Source organism: Hermetia illucens, chromosome 1 (genome assembly GCF_905115235.1).
Source record: "Hermetia illucens chromosome 1, iHerIll2.2.curated.20191125, whole genome shotgun sequence".
NCBI lineage: Eukaryota > Metazoa > Arthropoda > Insecta > Diptera > Stratiomyidae > Hermetia > Hermetia illucens.
The window spans coordinates 153,239,605-153,265,436 of NC_051849.1; the positions used below are offsets into that span (position 1 = coordinate 153,239,605).

At 38.6% G+C, this 25,832-nt stretch overlaps 1 protein-coding gene across 7 annotated transcripts in view; it reads left to right on the forward strand.

Annotated features, from left to right (window-relative positions):
- The window catches only part of LOC119655778 (calcium/calmodulin-dependent 3',5'-cyclic nucleotide phosphodiesterase 1-like), an 831,136-nt gene extending 806,768 nt beyond the window's left edge, over window positions 1-24,368 (forward strand). For all 7 annotated transcript variants that reach the window (XM_038061896.1, XM_038061905.1, XM_038061856.1 and 4 more), the window contains one exon: window positions 7,596-24,368. In XM_038061896.1, the coding sequence (XP_037917824.1) occupies window positions 7,596-7,693 (98 nt within the window). In that variant the 3' untranslated portion in view covers window positions 7,694-24,368. The remainder of the gene's footprint in view (window positions 1-7,595) is intronic.
- Window positions 24,369-25,832: the final 1,464 nt, after the last annotated feature.

The window sequence follows — 25,832 nt, forward strand, 5'->3', positions numbered from 1 at the left end:
CATCGAGGTATACAAGGCTTAATCCCAATGACTTATTGGTAAAGCTTCCACGCCTGGTACGATTGCTCCCTATATTTCTCGAGTTCGCAGTGTTATTGGTTCTCCCAGGCTTGTTTTTGCTGTCTATGAAATCACTTTTTCACCCAACGGAGTTCGTGATAGGTCACGCATGCCCGCGTCCTTCCGACCTTTTTTACAACGGAGTCCAAGTATATTTGTGGCTGTATTAACGATAACGTTCTTCCGCTAGTTGTCAAAATCATTTGTCAATGTTTCATCTCAAACACCTTAACAGGGGTGCTTGAGATTATTGCGGCATTCATTTCTCCTGTATAGGTGTTACGAATGCTGTGGATAACTTCAGTGTTCAGTCTGATCTGAATATCAGAGGGGTTTCTAAGCAGCGGTGTAATTCGAACCCGGAGAACTATGTCAACAGTCCGAGCCAAGTGACCCGAGTCTATATTGGCCCCTATATTATCTGATATTTATCAAGACTGAGAGGTACCGATGTTCAATCAACACGTGGTCAATTTGGTTAAAAGGAAAGGCACATGTTGGTTTGTGGACCGATTTCTGTGGAAACTAGGTACTTCCAAGCCGCAATCCGTCGTCATTGGTATTTTTATGTAATATATGAGAGACAACGTTTCGCCTGAATGTCCACACATTTGCGCTCAAGTTGAAGAAACCAAGCAGCCCTCGATACCGTTGTCAAGGGAAGTATATAAACCAATCAAAATCGTTTTGTCTTTGGAGGCACTGATTAAAACTCGGTAACAAGAAACTTTCGAAGTTTGCAAGTTGCTAGCCCACAAATTTCTATTCTTTTTAGTTGTCTTTTACGACAATCAGAGAATATCTTGAGTGTATTCTTAAAAGCCGGCTTAACGAGTGTAAAAACATAAATAAATGGTCAAGTCTTTAATGAAGGTTTCGATTTCCGATTTGTTTATTTTTCCAATTACTTTGATCGCCTATACATTTTGAGCTTCCAATAATCTTCCGATTACAATCCATCGTGACTGCCTCCACTTGAAATCATCCCTGATTAATAATCACTTGTATCTCCAAAAACCCTTCCTACATGCAGCCCAGGAGCGGTACTCTACTTCCACATTATAAATGTATAAATGTATGATTTTGAATAAATACAAACTTAAAGCCTAAAACAGAAATTTTCAGGGAAAGTTTTCAATTAACACCCTTTTCGTTGCGAAACAACAAAATTTCTGAAATTTGCAAATTCAATGATGTCGAAGATTTTCCACCAATTTAAAATTCATAAACTCTCTTTCTCGCTAAGAAATGATGTTTTATTATTCCGGGTGCTTGTTATAAGTTCAACGAGGGAAACCCGAAAAATTAATAATTGAATTCAACGTTCTGTAGGGATTAACTCGTCCTTTTCAAACGTTTTGTATGAATTCGCGTCAAAATGGAATGGAGTTGGAACAATGCCTTTGAGAAAAACCCCCGAAAATGAATTCACCGACAAAATGGAAGCTTCTCAAGGATCTTTCGCTCTGTTTTTTGTTTTCGGAAACGTGCGAAATTCATTACAGGGCCTGGGTGTGTATGGGTTTTTATATAAAAAGGAAATCTAAGAAAACTTTGCAATGCCTGCCACTTGATTACTTTTTTAGAATAAAGTTGGTCCTGGTTGGTGACAAAATGGAAGACCAAAAAACAAAATGAATTTGGGGAAACCTTTCGTACTGAAATACTTCGACGATAAGAGCAGAGTTCCAGTGCCTAGGATACTTAACTGGCTACGAACTTGATTATATACTAAATCTCAACTTGACTGTGTTTAATTATCTTTTACCCAAAGTATTTATTATCCTCTGAGCGTATTATGATTATGGCAATGATACCGGCTATCATCTTCCCCATAATACTTTGCTTTGACCGACGTTTCCGAGAATCTTTTCCATTTGCACATTGTAAGCATTCACAAAGGTAATGATAATTAGCTTCATTTGTGCAATGGGAATTTGGCCTTCACCAATCTAATATGGGCATTTGAGCAGATAGAAATATCTTTTACAGCATTATCTAAAACTTATCGGCTCCTTAAAAATATCTTTGCGTTTGAACTTTATCATGGTATGAGTAAATCTGCTTCCGCCGAGTGGGATGCTTTCTCGAAAGATGATACTCTGCCTCTAGTTACGCAAATTGAAATGGACTTTATAAGTTCCCACGCAATTATTTTAATAATTTACGCCTCTCTCATATCCCGTTACTGTCTATTAATTGAAATATTTAAGGCAGTAAAGTATGCATTAAATTATAAATTGAATTATTGTGAGCACATCATACCAGTCAATTCAACATCATGTTCAATTATAGCAAAACTGGTTCCACATCCAATCTTGAAAGGACACTTCTTTATGCAAAAGAAGTAGGGGAAGAGATAAAACAATATTCATTGTTCGAATTATAATCTTTAAGATATTCACGCCCTTTTGCGCAGGATCCTAAAGATGTCCTCCTTTTTGATATAACTGGAAGCTGTTTTAAAATCATTGAAGGGCGCGTATTGAGATCTACATTCTAAAAGAAATTGGAATGGTATGGAATGTGGCAAGTTTCATCATACTGTGCTGCACTACATAAAGTATATAAATGCCAATACCACCAGTAAGCAGTAACCATTAAACGTGTTATTGACATCAGCATTAGTGAAGGCTACTAGTCAAGGCCGTAAAACCAATACACTTTATATTCTGATCGACTCGATCGATCAACCCCCATTCAACCTCAAAAGCCTTGGCCTTGAGTTTGGGTAAAGTCAGACTATATCAGGAATTGGCGTTCTATATGGTAGCCATTCACCCCGATTTACTGTAATGCGCTTCAACTCTCCCAGAATTTCCCGAGATGCCCGCATTCCTCATCTACTCTTCTGCGCCAAGTGCTCTTGAGATGACTCACTCGTCGATATTCGTGGGGGAGTGAGTTCCATTGTATGCCTACCAAGTTTTTCTTTTGTAATAGTATCAGACCACCTCATTCCCATGATATGTCGCAGACAGGTGGAGGCTTGGAGCCTGCCAGTTATAATGGGGTTCACTTTCCATGCACTACTCCCGTATAGCAGCAGAAGAAGAGCACTAGAACGGCACATTCTCAACTTGATCTTGGTATTGAGATATCTGCATTTCCAAATTTTAGAGAAGGCAGTGAAAGCGGATCTAGCGCTGTTAATGCGTCGGATGACATCCAGTTCGGTGTCACCATCGGGAGAAACCACGCTTCCCAGGTATTCAAATTGATCGACAATTTCGATGCTTTGTTCATTAATGCAGATAGGGAGAGTGCGATGACCCGTCAGGCTGAGAATCTTGGTTTCGCTGGTAATTATTTTCAGTTCAACTCTAATTGTCTCTCTTCCTAAATCCACAGCCATTTGACCAAGATCCATATCATATCATAATCTCCGCGCACCGTTCCAGAATGATACATAAGGTCTTGATGTCGACAATACAGGATGACCCAAAGTGGAAACCACCTGTCGATCGAGTTTTTAAGATGTTCTTTCATCCGTTTCACGATGAGTTACTATCTTTACAATGGCACATAGCTTGCAGATACCCTTCTAATTATCACACTCAAAACAGACGGTTTGAAATTTTAACGATCATCTCCTTCTTCCATTCTCTGGTAAAGGTTTCAGATTCCCAGGAGTTCCGTACGAGTGGAAGTAGCAGAAACTGTACGTCGAGCCAAACGCCTTTACTTCATTTGAGTGCATTGATGGTCAAGATGTTTTCTCCTCTGCTTGGAGGAACAGTCCGTATCTGTATGTTACGGTGACTAGCCACTTCATCCGTAAGAGGAAGAACCTCACACGATGTGATACGGTGAAGTGTTCTAGCTACCCCTTCAGTTGCTTGCCATAGTAGATAAGGAGTCGAAGAGTCACGACCACATGCAATTCATGATCCGGTATACACTTCTGTACTCATTGTGTTCTGCCCCATTTTCCGCTTCGCAAATTCCCTTTTGTTGCGACATACATGATACGTAACTTCCCGAGATTTCTCACGGTATTCAAGTGCGCCACGACCTCTACCACTCGCAGTGCTCAATAGAACCTTCAACCCCTTCCATTCTTCGATCCGCTTTCACGATACCACTGTCAGCCAGATCTTATCGTAGCACCCGAGAAAAAAGCATTCTTGATGGCAGTCCAATGCTCACCGTTATTCTCAGGCGGGTTACTCAGCGCATCCGTCCGATGAACAAGATAACTCTCCCACTTTAGAGCGACAGCTGGATCATACAAGCGGTGAATGTTGATCGGGGAAAGTTGCAGCTCTTTAACCCTGCGAGAAGTAGTGGATGCAACACGCAAGCGACCATCCAAATGGTGGTCCCTCTCGAGACCGGTGTCAATCGCTCATTTGTTACGTACATCCAGGAAACAACTCCTAAATTCACTGCTGATCGCAAAGTAGTCAATCGAATTGTTCATATGGTATCGATTAGATTAAATCTAATTGATCTTATGGCAGGCTCTCTGTTCGGACAGTGTTCCACCAATGACGACGCGGTGGAAAGTTCCAAAAATCTCCAAACCTGCCGCTATTATCATTACGGTCGTCAAGACCATGTTTCTCATCACATGTCGGAACTAAGTGTTGCCAGACCGTACAGTTGTCCTTTTTGTGCGTCTTTACCTTCCCCGGAATCGTGCTATCGGCAGTCTGTCAAGAACCGGCTCCCAGATCAAGGAAGCTGCTACCAGTCGACATTCCATTCATCAACGGGAAGGGAGAGAAGAAAGGGTTGTTAGTTCAAGGAACCTCTCACTAACCTTACTCTCCACAAGTCGAGCTCTATCTTCTTCGCAAAAAAAAACCCGAACGTAATACCCAACAAGAATACACGTGTAGGTCTGCCCGCAAATGTTCCGTCGATACGCGATTGTTTGCCACTTTGCTACCTAGGTTCGGGACTGTGGAAGTCCTTTCTACACTTCAGTCCCTCGCATATCATTCTACAAACCTTTACGTATTCCTATACCACCGCACCGCACTAGAACCTAAAATACAAAAAACCATCGACATATGGCGTGATCCCATTGGAAGATACACTCGAGCTAAAGCTAGAAATAAAATCAAAAAATAAAGACTCAAACGCGCATGGACTCGTTAAACTCCGGGCCCGACTGCTACAGACGAAGATCCATGACTTAGATTTTCACCTTGAGGGTCTCCTGTATTTTGGCATCAGGCCATTATATTGGCTGATGTCCCTTCGCTTATTACCGACTTTATTTAAGAATCGACGCTCGTTCTGCAAAAACTGTTTTTTGTTAACGTTGCTCGGTAGACTACCACCCTCACATTGTCGGGCGAAACCAACGAATACTTCTGCGGTCGCGAAATGTAATGGTGGCTTCGGTTGCTTTTCATATGTGTCATCGTAGTCAAGCCTATCATTCCCTCCAGACTCCTTCAAATCGTTCAATGATCCACCATGAAAGGATACCGGAAAGTTTCACTAGTATTCCCTTGATTTTTGGGAGATTTGTACGAAATAGCTTCCTCAAGAAAATCATTGAAATCGTAATCATTCATATTCTTCAGGCTCCTAACTGTCATCACTATTTATGATTCAAAGTATTTTTTATATACTTCAATAGCTGGCTACTACTATTTCCCATCTATCCAGCAGCAAACAAATCCGGCGTCGAAATGACTCGTTATCCTTTGAGGCGGTCCACGAATCAGTTTTTCACTTCATCATAAAATCCGAAATGCTGATCGGCCAGGTCATGCGGCATTGATCGTAAAAGGTAGTAATTAGATGAAGGAATGTCAGGAGGGTACATCAGATGGGGTAAAACTTCCCATTTCAGCGTTTCCAAGTGCGTTTGCACCGGTTGTACCTCATGGCGACAAACATTGTCATGCAGGAAAATCACTTTGTCAAAAAAGTTGACTGACGGTTTTGTCCAGGGCAGATACAACTCATCAGACGCTGCCTCACCTCTGCCCTGGGAACAGCGTGATTTACATATAATCGCAAATACGTCATTGGTAAGAATTATACTGAAATGAAATCCGTCGTAAGTTCAGACCTAAACCCGGCCGAAGGGAATTTTTTGTTGAGGATGCTAAGGAGTCCTAAGTCCTAAGTTCGCACCCTCTTGATGACAGACCGGATCACTTGGGAAGCAACTTACCTCCTCCCTTGATGTCACGAACTGCTCTTTCTTGGGTTAAACACCCAAGTTTTCCAGAAAAAGTTGACTGACGGTTCCGGCCAGGGCAGATGAAACTCATTAGACGCTACCTCACATCTGCCCCTTAGAGGAAGTAAGTTGCTTCTCAAGAGCTCCCAGCATCCTCAACAAAAAAAATCACTTTATGGTTCCTTTCCTCGAACTGAGGCCGTCTTTCCTTCAGCGCCCGTCTCAAACTCATCAGTTGAATTGGATATCATTCGCCTATAATGGTTTAACTCGATTTTAGCAGCTCGTAGAAAACTACACCGACTGATTTTCTGCATTTAGGATTATCGTAATAAACCCACTTGATGAAAAGATGGTACAACTGCTCGTATTCCAATAGTTTACCATCGCTTGTTGCAGAGAGACAATCTGATCTGCTGCTGATTTGCCTGAAGCAAAGCCTCTTTGATATGAGCCGATAATGTTCTAGGCTATCCGGCTTAGCAAGATAGCGGAGAATATCTTATAGATGGTACGCAGCAACGTGATACCTCTATAATTGCTGCTTTGCCTTATATTCGCCGATTTTATGTATGGTACAGATAATACTCCATTCCCAGTCGTCAGGCATTGATTCATTGTCTCCCACCCAGGGCATCAGTTGATGAACCGCTCGTTGTAATTAGTCACTTGCATATTTAAGTATTCCGTCGACTCCTGCGGGCACTATTTTTAAGCCGATGGATTGCATGGACTGTTCGTTCCATACTTGGTGGTGACAGTTTCTTTTTTCTATCTGTAGAGTCGCTTCTCCACTCGACAAAGTTCGTGATAGGTCTCAGATCGTGCCCACGTTCTTTAAATGTGCAGCGTTGCCCAATATGGAGCATTCCTCCGTTACTAGTTTACATTCATCGTAAAACCTTGTTTGTGCTGGGTCCAAGTATGTTGGTGGCCGTGTCAAGAATAGCGTTGTTCAGATGGTTGTGAAGATCATTTGTCGACTCCTCATCAACAGAATCTCTGTAAGCTGCATTCTGGTATTTATTTCCCATGTCCGGATAGCTCAGTGATTAGAGCACTAGGCTGTCGTACAGAAGGTCGCGGTTCAAATCTCACTTGACCTCGGATACTAGTCGACTCAGCTGGGGATGAGCAGCTGAGTCAAATCGGAGTAATTAACACGGGCGAGTGCAATGCTAACCACATTGCCTCCTGCAGAGTACTGTAATCCGCTAGTGTAATACTACGGTCTTGAATAAAATGCTCTAACCCACTTCAAGGTACCAACCCACGTGTTGTCTTGACCGGCTATGTCGCTATGTTCCACCTAAACGGATATGAACCCACACTTCATTTAACATTTTTGCTAATCAATACTAATTTTTTCCAAAATTTTATTTTGTAGACGCAGAAGCTCGAGCAATAGCAGCAGCACAAGCACAAGCCGAAGAACAATCATCATCAGAAAACGTGAACGAGGCCGAAAATTCTCAACACGATTAGTGCATTATTTTCTACTTTAAATATTTAATTTATTTATAAATTATTTAATACTGCAAAACTCACTGAAGCATATAACACAGAAAGAAAAAACAAGAAAAAAAAAAAACAGTTTATGTTATTTAAGTTGCAGAAGCCAGAATTGTTCGCTGAACAAAGCAATTTTTTATATATATGTATGTATCATTTAAATTAATTAAACAGACATGTAACAATATGTGTATGTATATAAATAAAACTTTTAATTTTTTCTCCTTCTTCAAAGACACTGAACATAATTTTTACTAAATACTTTAATTGGGCAAACTCTCTTGCCATAATGTAAGCTAAAAAAGAATTGAAATTTATAGAAAATAGAACCAGAGAATTTAAATCTATAAATTTGACAGGAAAGGATTTGTGTAATTTATTATTTTTTACAACTTTTTTCGCAACAAAAACAATATATTATACATTATTTTATTCATGTATAATTATAGTTAATTTGAGAGCAATCGTTTTGAAAATTACTAAAATGCAAATTACCCTTTTGCATACAATTCTAAAACAAAATTGTTAAAGCATATTGTAACTATTAAGTTTGGTTGTGTAGATTTACAAATTGGAATAATAATAAAAAAAATACTGATAGGAAAATAAATTTTTGTTTAAGGGAAATAAAAGAAATAAAAAAAGCCCTGAAACCATAAAGGAAATGTATCTAAAATGAAGAAATAATAATGAACTCAGTAATAAACTTTTAGGGAAGCTTTCATGAAAAGTAAAACTAGAAATTTATAGTAGCAATGAATCAATCTTAGAATCGTGTTTGAAAATATACGTTTAGTTGTTGAATAGTGTATTAGAGAAATTTATCAAATAATAGTTTAACAAGAAGATGTCTCATAATAGCGAAGAGAAGTAAATCAATAAAAATGGCACAAATTTATCTTGAAGGTTAAAGGTAATTAATTTTGAACAGTTCCTTTGAATGGTATTTGCTAGTATTATATAATTTGATTTCTCTGCTTTTAAAATGTTTTGTCATTTATAATTTTGAAACCATATCCGTTAGATCTGTTTCATTTAAATGACTTTTTATTTCAAGGAAATTTATATAAAAAGCTTTGCGTGCTCTTTGAAACAATTTCGTAACCAAATCATGAAATTATGCATACCAATAGTGTTTATAATGATTTCTCCAATGTTACCCCCAGCAATAGTCCAGAAATAATGCAGACATTTCCAACAAAAATGAAGGAATATAACAGAATCGAAAGTGAAATGACTTTACCAATATCTTTTCGTCATTAAGGAGAAAATTAGTCCGTTATTTCATCGTGAAGGTAGTCCAAGAACAAATCTTGCTAATAAAGTAGCAAAAGGGGTCCGCATTTCTTATCCTAAACTTAATGGCTCTCGTTAATGCAGCCACCCCTAATCCGACATGCACTCGTCAGACGTGATCAAGAATTCAATCAACCAGTTCCCAATAATCTCATCCCATTAGTCTAGATTCAAGGGTGGCACAGCTACAGACGAAATTCCAAGTCGGCTACAAATAAATTCTATCAATAGGATCTGAAAACAACCTGAAGGCTCTTCCAAAATCCATGCAATGGTAACGTTTACAATCCATAACTCCGCTTCAAATCTAATTTCATCTAGTTTATACTAATGAGACCTGCCCGGGGGATTCGAAAATATACATTGGATACAAGCATTACTATGGCAAAAATAAACATCTTAGCTACTTGTTGCTATTGCCTTTTGTGGAAAACAGATGAACAGACCGAAAACTGTCCAACAGAAAATTAGAGCGCTAATAAGATTTCTCGGTCACCATGGAAAATTGCCTCTTGTAATAGGAAATTATTTCTCACATAAATTCAAATAAAACTGGAAATAATAAATGAGCCTTTGAATACCTTTTGCCCTTTCGTTTTCCCAAGTCTCTTTCAATCGATTCTTGCTTTTCTGCCTGAAAGTGTTTAGGTAAGGAGTTGTTTTCAGTTCTCCCTTGACTACCTTGTCGATAATGCCATGGATAAAAATAATACTTATGTCAACTTAAAATAAAATACACAGAAAAGGGAGATAAAATAGCATGCATCCATTCAGGTGGAATTGACGCTGGCCCCGTTAGGAGACATGTTTTCCTTTCAGAATTATGTGATTGTTAAAGATTTATTTTTCCCTTCTGTTACCTTCATATCATGTAAAATTTTGATATGCTGTTTATGTTGCGAACGTGTATGTGTACGTGAACAGAAAACTTTTCAATTTAATTTTTTCCACTCGGTTGCTATGTAGAAAATGGTTGATAAGGAATCTTCCAGCAGTTTGAATAAACACGGAGATGAAAAATTTGTGGGAAATAGGTTCTTTCTACAGAAGAGGGCCGAAATTGATTTTCAAAATACACATTAACTACCCCTCTACAGAAAGCACACTATTCGTTCGTGTTCACACTGTCTGAACTTGAAAATAGGTCACACCCCAACCGTGAAATTAGAGACAAGAAGTGGAGCCTACCAAAGTGAACCTTTCAGCCGGTTGTATTTGATGCTCGAGTGTATACAGTATCGATAAGCTGCCAATCTAACCAATCCAGATAACTACTATGTAGATCAGTCTCAGTGTCTTTACACTAAACTTTTAGCACAAAAGAGACCAAAGGATGCAATCCATATCATAATTTTGAATCCTTCCCAAAGAAATTACTTCCACTGTTTATAGCCCACGTATGTACTGTCCGGTCAGATATCAAGTCGCTGGTAGACTCAGTACTCCCACAATTTCGTAAATAAATCCTAATTTAATTTCGAACGAATGAATGTTATTAGACTATTTTTGTCCTGATTATAACTCATTCATATGTCGTGTTTTTGAATTTATATAAGGTGCTTCGCACTTTAATCGCATTTTGACTCCATCATGATATCCGTCTTTCATAATTTTTGCCTGGTGCTCTTACAATCCGCTCCCACTTTCGTATCTCTCTCCGGAATCATCTGGTTAGCTATCATCTTATCTGGTTGATAAATGATTAAATTCATGTCTGCTAAGAATGCATCACGTATTTCGATTAGGTATTGACGAATCGGGACCATTTACTCAAGTAACCGGTACTGACAATCTATGTCTCCTGCTCACTCCTTTGTGGAACATAAGGTCTCCACACAGTATCTTTTTGATATTGTCATTTTTGCCATAGTAGTTTTTCCATTTTGCTATGCAAGTCACTAGCCTCCAACAGCGGGATAGTACAAACATCTACGACTAAACCGGATTCAAACAGCCAACTTGCCCATCGCATCGTCGGATAATGACAAACATATATTATATCGGTCTCCTTTGCTGTCCATCGAAAAATGTCTTCTTTATTCTCATCTGTTTTTTTAATGAATTAAGTGAGCGTCTGCTACAAAATTTAGGTTTTCTTTTACTTCTCCTGGCGAATAGCTCCGCTCCTCACGATTACGAGGATTGCATTTGAAAATGTGCATCAATCTAGATCCTTAACTTCAAACTTAGAAGAGACGCCGCTACTAAGCACCTGCAATTGTTTTTACTCTTATTGAAATCTATACCGGTGTAATGATACCAATGCATTCGAAAATGATCCCCTAAACTCTACATTAAACTATATAGCAGTTAATTCTATACCTATTCCTATTCCTTTTTCGAGGTTATAAGGAGCACAGGTGACAGTTTATTCCTATTTACGGCCCAGATATATCATGACCACTAGACCCTCGTATTGAAATGTCTTCGCAATATGTTCTTTGATTCCACTTAGAATTATACTTTCTATTTCCACCATCAACGGTGAAACTGCCGATATCCTGTCAAGGCCTGCCTTAATAAGGAATTCGAGACATGGCGAGGTTCACAAGTTCAATATCCCTAAAAGGTGTTTGGCGTACTGGCTTACGCCATCGCTCCATCTGAGCCGAGGTCTTCTATCATAGATATTTCCCGTATAGACTTTCTGGGCTGGATCATCCTCACCCATCATACATATTAGGATACACCCACCGCAACCCATTCAGCTTGATTTTTCTACAACCGTACGGTCGTGATATCGGTCATTGACTTAGTCATTATATATGCTGCATAGGAGGGCAACAATTCTTTGGCGGATTCTTCTCTCGAATGCAACTACAAATTTGAAATTTTTCTTTCTAAGAACCAAAGTTTCCGAGTAATACATAAGGACTACCAGAATCATTGTCTTGTAAAGTAAGAGCTTTGACTCTATAGTGAAATGTTTCAAGCGGAACAATTTTTGTAAGACAAAATAGGCTCCATTGGTTGTCATTTTCGACGCTATATAGAAGAAATATCAATGGTGTAAAAGTTACAGTCTCTTATCTTTATTGCTCTCATTTGCTCGGTGCCATTTGATGCTGCTGCTCTTTGGTTTCTGGTGCTGACCGTGCCATCATGTATTTCCAGCCCAAGATCCCGTGCTAGTCACCGCCTGCTCAATCAAGGTTAAAAATATTGCACCATAGGACATCCTCTTGTCTTAGACGGTTAGTAATGCTGAATGCTCCCATCATCAGGCGTTGATTCGCTCGCGCACCTTGAGCACAAGTTGGTGAACCGCTTGGTGTAATTGAATGTCTCCACATTTAAATAGTTAGACTGTAATTACAATGGCTCCAGGCGGCTGAAGCTGATGAACAGCAGAGACTGTTACTTCCATGCTTGATGGTGACAGCATTTGTCCGTTGTCTTCACTTGGCGGCACGTCTGATATGCTGATATTCTGATTATTGAGCAGCTCAACTCAATCCATCGCTCCAATATGCCCATATGGCTTTTTTTCTGCTGGCTTGCTAGTAAGACTTGTCCGGGCTCGTCGCCGTCGCTCCCTGTACTTTCTGATTCCTCAGATCACTTGCATTTTTTTCCTTGAAAGCCAAACTCTCACATGTGCCACCCGTATAGGCAAGGTAACTAGTCCACTGCAGACCATTAAACCGATTTTTATCCAGAACTAAACGATCGTAATACCGATAATTGGTTGTTTCAGGGGCCAGAATTTCATCAGAGAATTCTCCTCTCGAACGCGGTTAAGAGCTCATAACTTTATACATGAGAACAAACAACGTCACTGTGAACATGGCAGAAGATTTGTCCCTTGTTTCGAACAAAATGGTTTTTGTAAATTGAAAGAATCTTTGTTAGTTGCCAACATTTACGGTATTCTACCCTGGATAGCAGAAATTTTTAACAAATTCAAAGTTATAGTCTCAAATCTTGTTTGTTTTCAATTGACCATTACTATTGGATCTTGGGAAAGCTAATGCCCATTACAAAAGACCGTCAGTGGTAACACGCACCTGTTTTATGTTGGGTTATTAGATGTGGTTGCTCTCAAAAACTGATGCTGGTGCTGAAGTTGCCACCATGTATTTCGTGTTATCTTAATTAATGTACAGACCAAGATCTTGGGCCACATGCGCCCGGAAACCACAACTCTGGATGTCCTTTCCATTATGTCGGTATTGTCTACATAAACCAGAAATTGGACCAACTTAAAGAAGAGAGTATCTCTGGCACTCTTTTCAGCGTCGTTAATTACTTTTTCTAGAGCTGGATAGAGCATCCTATTTTCCTAGATCTTCATGATGGTGAAAGGTCTCAAGAGTGATTTTGCTGTTTTTATCAAGCCCCACACAGTCAGAGTCAGCCTAGATAGTCTTGCTAGTTTTGCTGGAATAACGAATTCTCGTCGATGAAAAAGTGGCACAACTGATGGGCACATTCCAACAGTTTTTCAATGACTATCTTAAAGTGGAAATCTGATCTGTTGCTAATTTGACTGAAGTTAAGCTTCTTTAAAATGGGTCAATGATGTTCGGGATATATATACTTATCCAAGCTGGTAAGATAGTAGGGAGCATTTTCCAGATGGTACTGATGTACAACATTTCTCCATTTCCTTGCTAGTTTACAAGCATCATCGAACAAGCTGTTCCACTTTTCCTTGTGGCTGGAGATAAATTTGTATGTAACTATACCAAAAGTGGTCTTAGTGGTTGTGAATGGCCGTTGTCAGTTCCTGATCTCCAGTACATGATAACTATGGTTATGAATGAATATCATACATTTCCGGTAAATTGAAGTTACGGAGAACTTGATTACGGATCGCTTCAGTATCTACTTTTACCTGACTTTCAGAGGTGGACTTAAGTTGATGTGATTATTCGGGGTCAGAACATCTAGCCAACGAAATATGATCCAAGTCCAAGTTTATATTGCGCCCACCCCCTATATATTGGCATTAATCAAAATAAAGAGATAACTGGTTGAAAGAGAGATCCACTTTTGCTGGACGATTTCTTTCAGCGTAAACTAGACACATCCAATGACCATTTCATGTGCCCCTATTGGGGTAATGGATACATTCACGTATGCTAAGGGTAACGACTCATCACTAGAATACAAACGTGTTCCCTATTTGGCTGGTCAAATGTTGAAGTATGATTTTGATGTCATATCAAGGGCAGGATTTGTGAGTTCGTTCATATTAGCCAATTACAGTATATTCCTATTGCTGGTGTCGATGGCCCATTTGCAGAATATATTCCTGACTTTTATAAGCTCGAAAGGACATATGGGTTCTCCACCATGTGACCCGTTGCTTCCGAATTCAGACATCATTTGGATAACCTTACTCTCTCTGAGCATTAATGATACATTGCTGCAACTTTTTATATAACCAGCAGTCTGCTTTCACATGCTCTTCAGAGGTCTATTTGTTGTCTTTTCTGGTGTACCACTTTTCCTAACATCCACCATTTTGAGAGCTTTAACCGGATCACCAGTCGATGTTCTGACCTTAATCTGCTTTTCATATTCATCCAGATTTTCCTTTGAGGTTACATATCTGTTATGTTAAAGCTGTATTCATACTTACCAACACGTAGCGTGCCCAGCACAGACATCATAGGCTTAAGCGTTCTCACAAAAGTATTCCTGTAGGTGTCGTATAAAAATCCAGAACCAATCATCAAATAAGTATGCTTCGTTGCCCATTTTCAATATGAGAACTATAACAAAATATACCAATTTGCACTATTACAGCAATGTACAGTCTTCCACAGACAGAACGTATTCACACTTCACAGTTAATTCAATTTTCTATACAATTTTTATAGCCCTCTGGCAGGCCGGCCGCAGTTCTTTCTCTTTGTTTTTTTTTCAGTGCCGGCCCATTTTTAGCATGCCATTCGTTAGATTGTTAGTTGGTTTCGACGTCATAATCATAAACCCACACCTCGTCACCAGTAATAGTGTTTTTGATTAACGTAATTAACTACGTTGACAAACCCCTCTCTTGCCACCTCTTCTTGCTGTTTTTCTCTAAAAAATGTAACTCCTTTGCCACGAGTCGGCCGACGATGCGCTTCATACCCAAAACATCAACCATGTGTCTAGGCGATCCGTTAAAGATGTTGAGAGAATCTGCTATCTCTCTAATATCAACACGACGAATACAATTTCTTTCACGTTTTCGACATCGCCATTATGGTGAGGGACGGACGACTCGCTTGAGGAAAGTTTTCGACAATCTCGTGAGCCTCACTAATTGCTTTATGCCACTCAAATATTTGTGTTCTTCTCTATTGAAAAGAAGACTCCCGAAAATACTTCCATTAAACTGATGATTATTAGTCAATTTTTTCCCCTAGTAAAATCGCCAGACAAACTTTTCACGTCATAAACAGTCGACACTAATGGACGTATCCTGCTCAAACTTCAAGAAGAAGAAAAAGAACTTGGCAAAAATGTGCCGATCCAGATAAACGCAATGTAAATGAACCAGTCCAGATCAAATTTGATAGCACGTCCACCACACTTACGCACCATTGCATATGGTTCCTGACAAAATACGGCAAGTCCCCCAGGCTTTTTCCAAAAAGGTCGTTCTCAGTGGAGTGGTCCACCATTCTCCGCCACATAAGTCTTGAGCAACGACGACCTACTACCGCAGGATTTCCACTACATGACCCGCAATGCCATGTGTGACCTCTCCACTGTCAGCTCCTTTTCCAGGTCAAAACGGGATTGGAATGTAGATCGTTCGTATTTTTTCAGTACCATCTTCCTGTCCTATTCCCAGGTGTGCAAAATTGATCAACTGACTATCGTACACTATAACAGTGTCCTACGGCTTTGCTGTTTTTCTTCGTTTTTGGTTTCGAGGCGATTTCCCATAGGTTATCGAGTATCATCTGGGTCCATAGCATAGTTGTTAACGGGTGTTCGTATACAGCAACCATTGGCAGATACAATAAAGATAAAATACAACATACAAAATAAATCCATTGTCATTTAAAGCGCTCGTCAGCATCTTAGTCTAGCCAGCTTGAACTGCATATCGTCGTCCTTCTGGTACCCTACAATACCCATCCCGACCAGTTCATTAACGACGTCGTCCAAGTAACGTTCATTGCCCAGGATCAAAGATGCTCTGAGCCATCTTTGAACTTTCCCTTATATAGCTTATCCAAGAGTTTTGGAACTTCCTCTGCTCACTCGAGAAATACACATTGGATAGTGTCGTTCAAAAGGTTTTTGAACTTCACGCCGATTTGGTCACCTTCCTCTTCCTCGCTTCTAATGGTCTCCTGCAACGTCTTTATTGATTTCTCCAATGTCGCCAATTCCTGCGTCATGGATGGATTTCCTCTGCCAGTAGCAACCAAAAACTGAAGCACAGTCTCATTTAAAACGTAATGAGAAAAAACAACAATAAAATGGGTTAGAGTCAAGGGATTCCCTATACTCTACGAAAGACAAAAAGAAAGAACATTTTTAAAAATGCCTTTGTCAAATACATATTATAGATTCTCAACTACCTCATCTCTTTCATTTTAAACTAATTTACCCGAACTGTAACGACGTCATTTAATTATTGACCAATTGAAAAACTATAGTACATAGTATACCCTAGCAGGGTGTAGGAAATAACTTAGTAAAATGCATTTATTTATCTATAAAGCTCTCACTTATTTCCTTGATTTCGTTTCAAGTATTCCCCAATAAGCAAAAAATTAAATGAAAACATTTAGTAATACAACAATTGAATAAAAATGATTGACAAAGACCCTTATATGCAATGAAGCGTGCCAACCACTTCAACTTGCCTTCTTTGCAGAACTAAGAACTCTTGAAATCTGCTTCCCATAAAGCCAATACTCGTCCCCCCCTATTCCACACCAACTATTTCTAGCACGACCCACTCGTCAGTCATCCTGGTGTAACAACGTCTACTGAATGGCATGACCAAAATGAAATTCTCGCCCTTCCTATTGTCTGTATTGTCGTCTCTATATATTACATTTTTCTATATTCCCATTGTCGATACCATCTCAAGTCACTGAATCACATAAAAGTCATCAAACAACTTTTTACCTCCCTTTCTCTTTCTTCAAAAAAAACTGTGGGTAATTTCAACAAGATAAAATATTAATATCTAATATAATGACGGCAATGTTTATGCAACTTATTTTTAAAGTTTCCTCAAAAAATCAGAACAAATTTTCCAAATTCCAGCTTTTTCAGTATAAGATATTCCCTGTATGCCTCCTTTTCACCTGTTCCTGTTGTGGAATATAGACTCCTTTTCGAATTGTTATTTTCTTCCTATTTAATATTCAATAAAATGAAGTTTCAGTTCAGTTGCAGGTGATAGACTCGCAGCAGCGGAGTAGCACAAAGATAAGAACAAAAACATTCATTTCCCACCGGAACTTAAATCCTGGGCAAAGAGATCAAGAGGCTGACACTCAATCAATCCTGCCATACTTAGATACCTGTCGATATAGCTTGAATGCCATAACCATTTTTATTCCGAATTTCCCAAGGATATTAACGATTCATATATGCCTTTGAGATATGATATCGCACGCCAACTATTTAGGACTTCAAAGGAAAAAAAATTTGTTTGTACCTCCTACCGATTCCTTCTTCCTTCTGGTACTGATAGAAAAAGTTGTTAAAATGTCGCTACAAAGGAATCGTTTTGCAATATACACCAAGAAATTGATTTTAAAAACTTCTTCCATTCATACTTTCCGATATTGATAGACGACGAACATGACATCCACATAATACGGAATATATTCCTGTATATTTTTGATTTTTTCCTTCGGTGAAATGAAAGATTTTTTAAAAATTAATTCAGCACAAATTCGGCCTGTACCAAAAAAACTTATGTGCCACCTGGCATTTGGTATCAAATTTCCACCAACTTAACTTTATAGTAAAGAGTAAAAAGCGGTTGAGTTAGATTTTATCAAATTGTAGGCGAGGGTTCATTACTTCCAATGTGAATGGACGAATGGGGGTGCTTTGATCAGGATTGGGTTATGTTGCCCCAAACTACAGCCTGTTTGCTTATTGTTTGTCTTAGCAAAGTCTATTTATAGGAAAGGTTCACGGTGGTATCACTGAGCAGAACGTAGATACGGGCGTTAAGGCGCCATTTTCTTGTAAACCTTCGGAGGGCTATATATTTTTAGACTTGGCACCTTGGAGTAATTTTCTGTCTTAAAAAGGTCTTTTTTGGGAGTGTCCTTATCTGAGTAGCTTAAAATTTAAGAATTTTATTAGGAGAAAGGCATAAATTTTGCAACACTACCCACAGCATGTGAATGATAAACGACAAACGGTGTAGTTTTAGCGTCTAACCTTACTTACTTTGATTCTTGCGGTAAATTTACACACTTTGCCAAGCTTACTCATACGAAGGACGATCTTTAATTGGCTGATGTTGAAGTTTTCACATGGTCCCCACAATTTCCCAACGCTTCTCGGCTCTGTTCCCAAATATGATGAGCATGTCAGGAGCATATCAGAAATCCTTTTTAAGCTTTTGTGTGAAACAAAACCTTATTAGAATCAAGTCGATGACTACCGCTGGCTCCTACCATGCGGCTATGTGAGACTTCTACTCACCAAAACCACCTCTGTCTCCTTCGCTATTATTACATCGCGGGGCGACATCAGTTACGAACTGCGGCTCGTGTCGTTATTTGCTATTTGAAGCTTCTTCTTCTTCAATAGGTTGTGGATCGTCTTCATTAATTTTTCCATGGCCCTCCAAGCTGTTTCAGAAGCTAGCATATGTTTCATCATATTCCCGCGTGACAACCGCGCCCCGGCGTCAATTTCTGCCTCAAACCTGTGTGCGACGAACCTTGGCCAGTTAAAAACAACATGCTCCATATCCTCCGGAATAATCTTGCATATCGGGCAATTTGGGCACTCGGCACGCCCGGAGCGATGATGGTATGCACGGTACCCTCCACGTCTGTTTAGGAATTGGGTTAGCTCGTAGCTTCACCGTGCCTTCGTTCGATCCATTTTGAGACATCTGGAATAATCCTATCCTAGTCCAAAATCCTTTAGTCGAATCATCCCATCATTTTTTGTTCACTTCGTGCTAATTGCCGACGATGGTTACAGGACTCGGCGATTGCATACGATGGGTCATAGAGGTGTCGACTCACGTTCGCCAAGATATCAATGGAAACCATGATTGCTATCACACAGGCTGCTTCGTTTGATGTTGAACGGTAAGCGCACGACACTCGCAATGCACTCAATCGGTTTGATTCTGCGACTTTTCTCCTATTGCCTCTAGTTCCAATGACGATGCATAAAGCAAGGTGGAGCTGACAACTCTTAAGATAAGGACCCAATGACTTTGCCTAGGGCCACCTATATTCGATAACATTCTTGGCAAAAATTTAGCAACCCCTGATACCTTTGTGACTAAATTCCTAATATAAGACTTAAATTTCAGCCTTTGGTCCATCATTACTCCTAGGTATTCAAGCGTTGTTGTGACGGTGTTCGCCAATTCTGATCATTATCGACGTTTGCTTCCTTCGTTTGGTGATCAAAACTACCTCTTTTTTATGCTCTGCGAGGGTCAGACCAGCTTCTTCTAGCCAACATCTAATTTCAAAAATTGCCTCGTTTGTAAAGACCCCGATTGTCAGTCCTTTAGGCAGTTGCAACTTCAAAATTCCGTCATACATTATTATCCACGGGAGAGGATCAATCCTGGTGGAAATCCACAGGTTGTTTTATACATCCTAAGTCCATCGTCCGAATCGTAGCACATCAGCCACTCCTAAATAAGTTTTCATTTGATGTTCGCGCGATCACCATCTTTATAAAAAGTCCGCCCTACTGCTAACTTTCTGGGCACCTCAAGTCCCAAAAATTGGACAGACCTTAGAATTGGGCTCATGGATATCTATCGTTAATGGAGGAGTTAATGGAAGGGTAGATCGTATACATTCTGTTGCACTCGATTGTAGAGAACATTTTTTTTAACATAAATACAGTTTTTCTCTAGTTTTGGAGACCTATTTTGAAATTCGAGCTCGCTGACTACACCATACATACTGAAATGCAAACCAAATGCTCCCTAATACGAAATATCCCCCACTTTATGAGGGACTCTTCTTCCCTATCATAATAGTTTAGTAGTTGCTCTAAATTTGAGGCCGCGAGAGAGATCTTGAACTTGAATTTCAAAACAAACCTCAAAAACTAGTGAACTGCTTAGGCTCAAACTAATGGCGGTTTAAACTTCGATATAATTCGCACCGTTGTCGTGTTTTTGCGATTATATAAAAAACAAACATTTTCCACTTGTTGCCACTTTCGGTCACGCTGCCCCCAGGACAGAGCTGAGGCAGCGTTTGAAGAGTTACCTCTACCCTGGACGACGTTTTTTCTTTTGGTATGCTTGTGTGCTGTACCCCAAAAGAGGGATCCGTGGGCCAAAAAACGTGGGAATAAGTTGCTCTCCATTTGGTCCGGTCCAACATCAAGTGAATGTGGACTTAGGATCCCTCATATCCCAAAAAATCAATTAAGATTGTATCTTGTCACCGGTATTATTTCCTTTTATTCTCGGTAACATTCTTCATGCCGCCTTGGCCGGAAAACGCGCTTTAATGTGCCATGCCGTCCTTCGTCATATACTTTGACTACCCTGATGAAATCTGCTTACTCTTTTAGCGAGTTTTGTACCTTTTCCAAATGACTCTGGAGGAGGAGACAGGTAGAATCGGACTAAAGGTAAACACAAAAAAACAGTCTGTCTGAAGGGTCACCCATTCTCCCAATCTGCATCAACCCGTAGAGCATCGAAGGTGTTGATCAATTTGGATAGCTCGGAAGTGTGGCTTCTGCAGGCGTCGGTCGACACCGAAATTGATATCGCTCGAAATGTTAACAGCGCTAGATTCGCTTTGCTACATTCTCTAAAATCTGAATATGTAGTTATCTCAATACTAACATTAAATTGAGACTGTTCCGTGTAATATATTGCTATATGGAACTAGGATATTGTGAATGACCGCCACTGTTACTCGAAAGCGCCAACCCTTTGTGAACACTTATCTGCATCGTATCAACTTCATCAAATTGCAAACTAACAACTTGTCCGGCACACGGACCAGTTAACCCTGGATGTGTTAAGAAGAAGATAAAGGTTGCAGTGGCTAGGGCACACGTTGAGGAGAATCGACAACTACACCGCTGGCTTCGTTATGAAGTGGAACGCACTACCGCATGATAACCGACAAGTGGGTCGCTGCAAAAACGCATAATGTAGACTAGTGGAGGCGAAGCGCAAATTTCTCGGGAATTCCTCGAATCAACTGAAGCACATTTCACTAAACCTTATACGATAGCACGTAGGAATGGTTTTCCCATTCACTGGTAAATGCCGCTCATATAAATTGTTTGCCTCCTTGGTCTTCTACACAGGCAGGCCCGCCTGAAGGGGAAACGGTTAATTCCTTCCTGGACTGAAGTTTTCTCGGTGGCCCAGTGTAGGAAGACTTGAATCAAATTGGTTTGATGGTACAATTTCGAGAGACTAACACGATTTTCACCCAGGGTCCGGATTTTTCCCTCTAGGACAACGTGTATAATTGAATTGGTTACTACGTAATAATGACTTCACTTTCAATGTACAGAACAGCAATAATAAAACCTTCACATTTTGCCAGATTTTACAACCTAGGTACAGCAATATAAATCCAGCCAACTGAGCAGATAAAAAAAGTTATCTTCCAGCGGCTTTAACAATATTTTAAAAAACTTTCAATTGAAATCATCCTTCCCTATTAGTAAGAGCACGCACGTCTTAAGCTTAATAGTAATATACCATTTAATATTATTTCTTTAATATTTTTCCTCTCAGTTAATTTTTAAAAATTTTACACTAAGTCAAAACAACCGGCACATTATGCAAAATTGGAAGTACACAACATTCAATATTGTTGAATTTTTGTTTGGTTCATAAAACATTTGTTAAAAGCGTTTCATAATGTTCCAGGAAAAAAAAATTAAAAACCAAAGTAAAACACCAAACTTGAATATTTATACATTTACTTAACTGGAACGCAAATCTATGTAAATATCATGTTAATAATAATTGGGATTGGAATTGCCTGTTTAACTGACCTGGCAAACTTGCAAAAGCAAAATAAACTAGAAAAAGTCGAAGCTACAATACTATATTATATAATTGATATCGAAACAAGAAAATTGTATAATGGTATATTAAAATTTAATTTAATATATTCAAAAAAATATGTATAAGATTCAATGTTTATATTTTCATCTCTTGTTTATTTTTGACGAATTTTTACACGCTTGATTGAGGGACCATCTTTTAAGTTTCACCATTGCTCCACTCAACACATATAGAGAAAAACCTAATATTATATATAAAAAATTAGACAAGCTGCTCCTTATCAAGTTAAATAGTATATAAGCAGCATTTTTCAGTAGCGTACAATAAAAATATATGATAAATAAATGCAAGCTGCTTTTGGAATTCTGTCCACACATAGTAGAGTTTTTTCTCCGAAAGATATGAAACAATATAGCTTGTAGCTTTTTTAAAGAAGAAACTCTTCAAATACAATTGTTTTCTAAATAAAATTAACAAATTTTGACAAACTTTATATAACATTTTACTCTTTCTCTTTTTTACCTTTTATTCCTTTACGTCAGCCAATTTGTGATCCAACACACATGAATATATATTTCGAATCGGATATCTCCACAAATAGCAAAAAACTCATAACAAATCACAAAATTATGATAAAATCTCAGCGAAAATACACACACTGGAATATTTTTTATATACTGTTGAGCAATGGTAGTATAGCTTAGCAGTAAGGTACCATTATCAGCTGACATTGGGATCATAGCTTTATTAAGGTAGAAATTAATTACTGAGAAAAAATATTTGAAAAAAAATACAAACAAAATTATTATAATGAATGAAATACACTAAAAGAACTCATTTTCACTTACAAGCACATCCTAATAAGTAGCGATTTCTTCAACATCAATAAAGTTGGCAATAATATCTTTGTTTTAAAATGCAAATAATACAGCCGCGATAAATATGTTCTAACAAAATAAATAAATAAATTTAAACTTTCCATTTTGATCAAATCCGTGCAAAAGAAATAATAGAAATTTAACCAACTAAACTGTGTTTTTTTAAAGTTCGTTGCTGACTATCTTTCTCTCTGAAAATTTATTATATATAAAAATTTTATCCAAATATCTGTTGCCAACTTATACCCAAAATGAATAGAGAAATATTGCCAAGAATTTGAAAAAAAAATAAAATCGACCACTTTAATCATTTTCAAATATTTTTTATTTAATATCTACTCACATATTTTATCGCTCATACCATGTAGTGTACGAAATACAAAAAAGAGTAAATGTGTACCACGGAAACACAAATCATCAATCACCTAGTAGAATATATCAATCTATAATATATTTTAATAAGTCATTTAACAAAATAAAAATATACAAAGATGCATGTATTGATTGTCATAGAAAGACTATATTTATTTCAATTTTTCTATAAGCTCATCCATACATACATATGCATGAAATGGTACAGCGGAGAGGAATTACATTTGAGGGATTGACTTTGTCTTTTTATAAAAAGAAAATATTTAATACCTAACTATAACTAGCATAAATAGCGTGAAAATATAGTGAGATTACCGTAACAACAAAAGAGAAAAAAAACAACTAAAAATTAAGTAGCTTATTTTCTTACAATTTCCTAGAAAATAAAAATAATGATGCTATGGAAAGTCATATATGTATACATATATAGGGAAGAGAATCAAAGAAGCTCGAATAACAACCTAATACATAAATTAATCAACATGGAAAACGGAAAGTATAGCAAGAAAAATCTATTATCATTCTATGTCTATCAAAAAAGCATCCACAAAAAAAATGTGAGCGAGAGATGAACAAAAAAATGTTTCTGTTACGGACAAGCAATGTAAATTTATAAATAAATACTATTATTATAATTCTACAAAGAGAAATATTATATAAAATATAATTTATAACTATGTTAGGCTGGATCTAACTATCTATATATGCGATATTTATTCCGCCGTGAAGCAAAAGCAAATCAAGAACAAACAAAGAAACAAAACAACTACTATTGCAACTGTTATCCTTTATATCATGTGAATTATATAAGAATTGCTTCTTAAAAATCTTACCCTCCCCAATTTTTTTTTTTTCATTTTCCGATGCGAATTAAAGTTGAATGAATCTGTTGAAATGAAATATTTGAAAATATATAGGAATTGTGTAAAAATGTAAAAATGTTGTTTCACTGAACCCAACTCCTTCAAATTATTAATTATTAAGTGCAGGGCAAGGTATGATGTCTCATAAATCTTTGAGATGACCATAATCAACATCAGGGTTAACCATAGTAAACCCCGTGGGATCGATCACCCCAAATGTTAAATTCATGTGACCGAATCGAAATAGCGATATTTAAAGTGCCGCTTGGACACCACCTTCTCCCGGCGGGGCAGCCTGCAGTAGTTTACTACTTTCTCTCACGGAGAAATATGTACAAGGCATCCTTTCCAACCTAATGGAATGCTTGCATTTAGTGCCTACCAAGCAACCAGCCAGAGAGGAAAGCACGGTAACTCTCACCTTGCAGAAATTGGAAATTCGGCTACGGCCAGTCGATCAGCGGCACTAATGCCTAAATCTACCCATAACCAGTGTAGGAAGGCCCGCAAAAAAAAAACCTGCAGCCGCTAAGAAGGGAGACTACAAGCTGAATCGTGCCAGTCAGGACCTTTTCCTTCATCCTTCCAAGGAAGAACGGCTTCGTGGATGATACTGGTTTAATGCTAGTATGTGCGAATTGCGCCGAGCGGTCCGAACACTATGAACCTGAAAAGTCTTCCACCGGCGCCAGAAGAAGGCATTGCGGAAGAAGGTGAAATGATAACATAGGCGTAGCTGCACCATCAGTTGGGTGCAGAGAAATCCTAAACGTGGAAGCGAAATCTTCGATGGAAAGCGAGGACAAAATGGTAACCTCGGTAAGACCCACACTGTATAGAGCAGCCTCTTCGGTTAGCGATAATGCGCGCATGAGCATAAGATCAACGCATTTATGATGAGCAAAGCTTTACTGTGATCCGCATTGGTGTGCCAGGAGCTGATCATATCAGTGAAAGAGATCTCAGCGAAACTGACCCCTCCGATAAGAATACGGACACGTAGATGAGAAAGACGAGAACGTATACACAAGCTGCAGTCTCATTTCTGCCCACTATCGTGGGAGTTTCCTCCAAGAATAGCAGAATGTCAGAGAGACAATTTACGATCCTCCGCCTGTGGAAGAAAATATTTAGAGTCTGGAACAAAGCCAAGACTCAACAATCAATGATTTCGCCATGGACTCCTCATTAATGTGACTGGATTAAAGTGGCTTCAGCAGGTAATCCCATCTTTGAATTCTAGTGGTCGTCCCAAGTTCACCATTGTGAATACCGTGCTGTGCAAGACGGAACATGTCGAATGTTGAATACCCGGTCCTCGAATGAAAGCAGAGCGAACATAAACCAAGCATTGATTTCGGGCATTGGAGGGTAAAGTTCATGAATGCCAGGAAGGGCAAATCTACAAACATTGAAGGTTTTAGCTTGGTGTTCGAACTGGACCAAAAGAGTCTGAAAGTGCTGGGACAATTTCCTGGATAGATTAAAATTCAATCATATCAGGAAACTGTTCTTTTTGA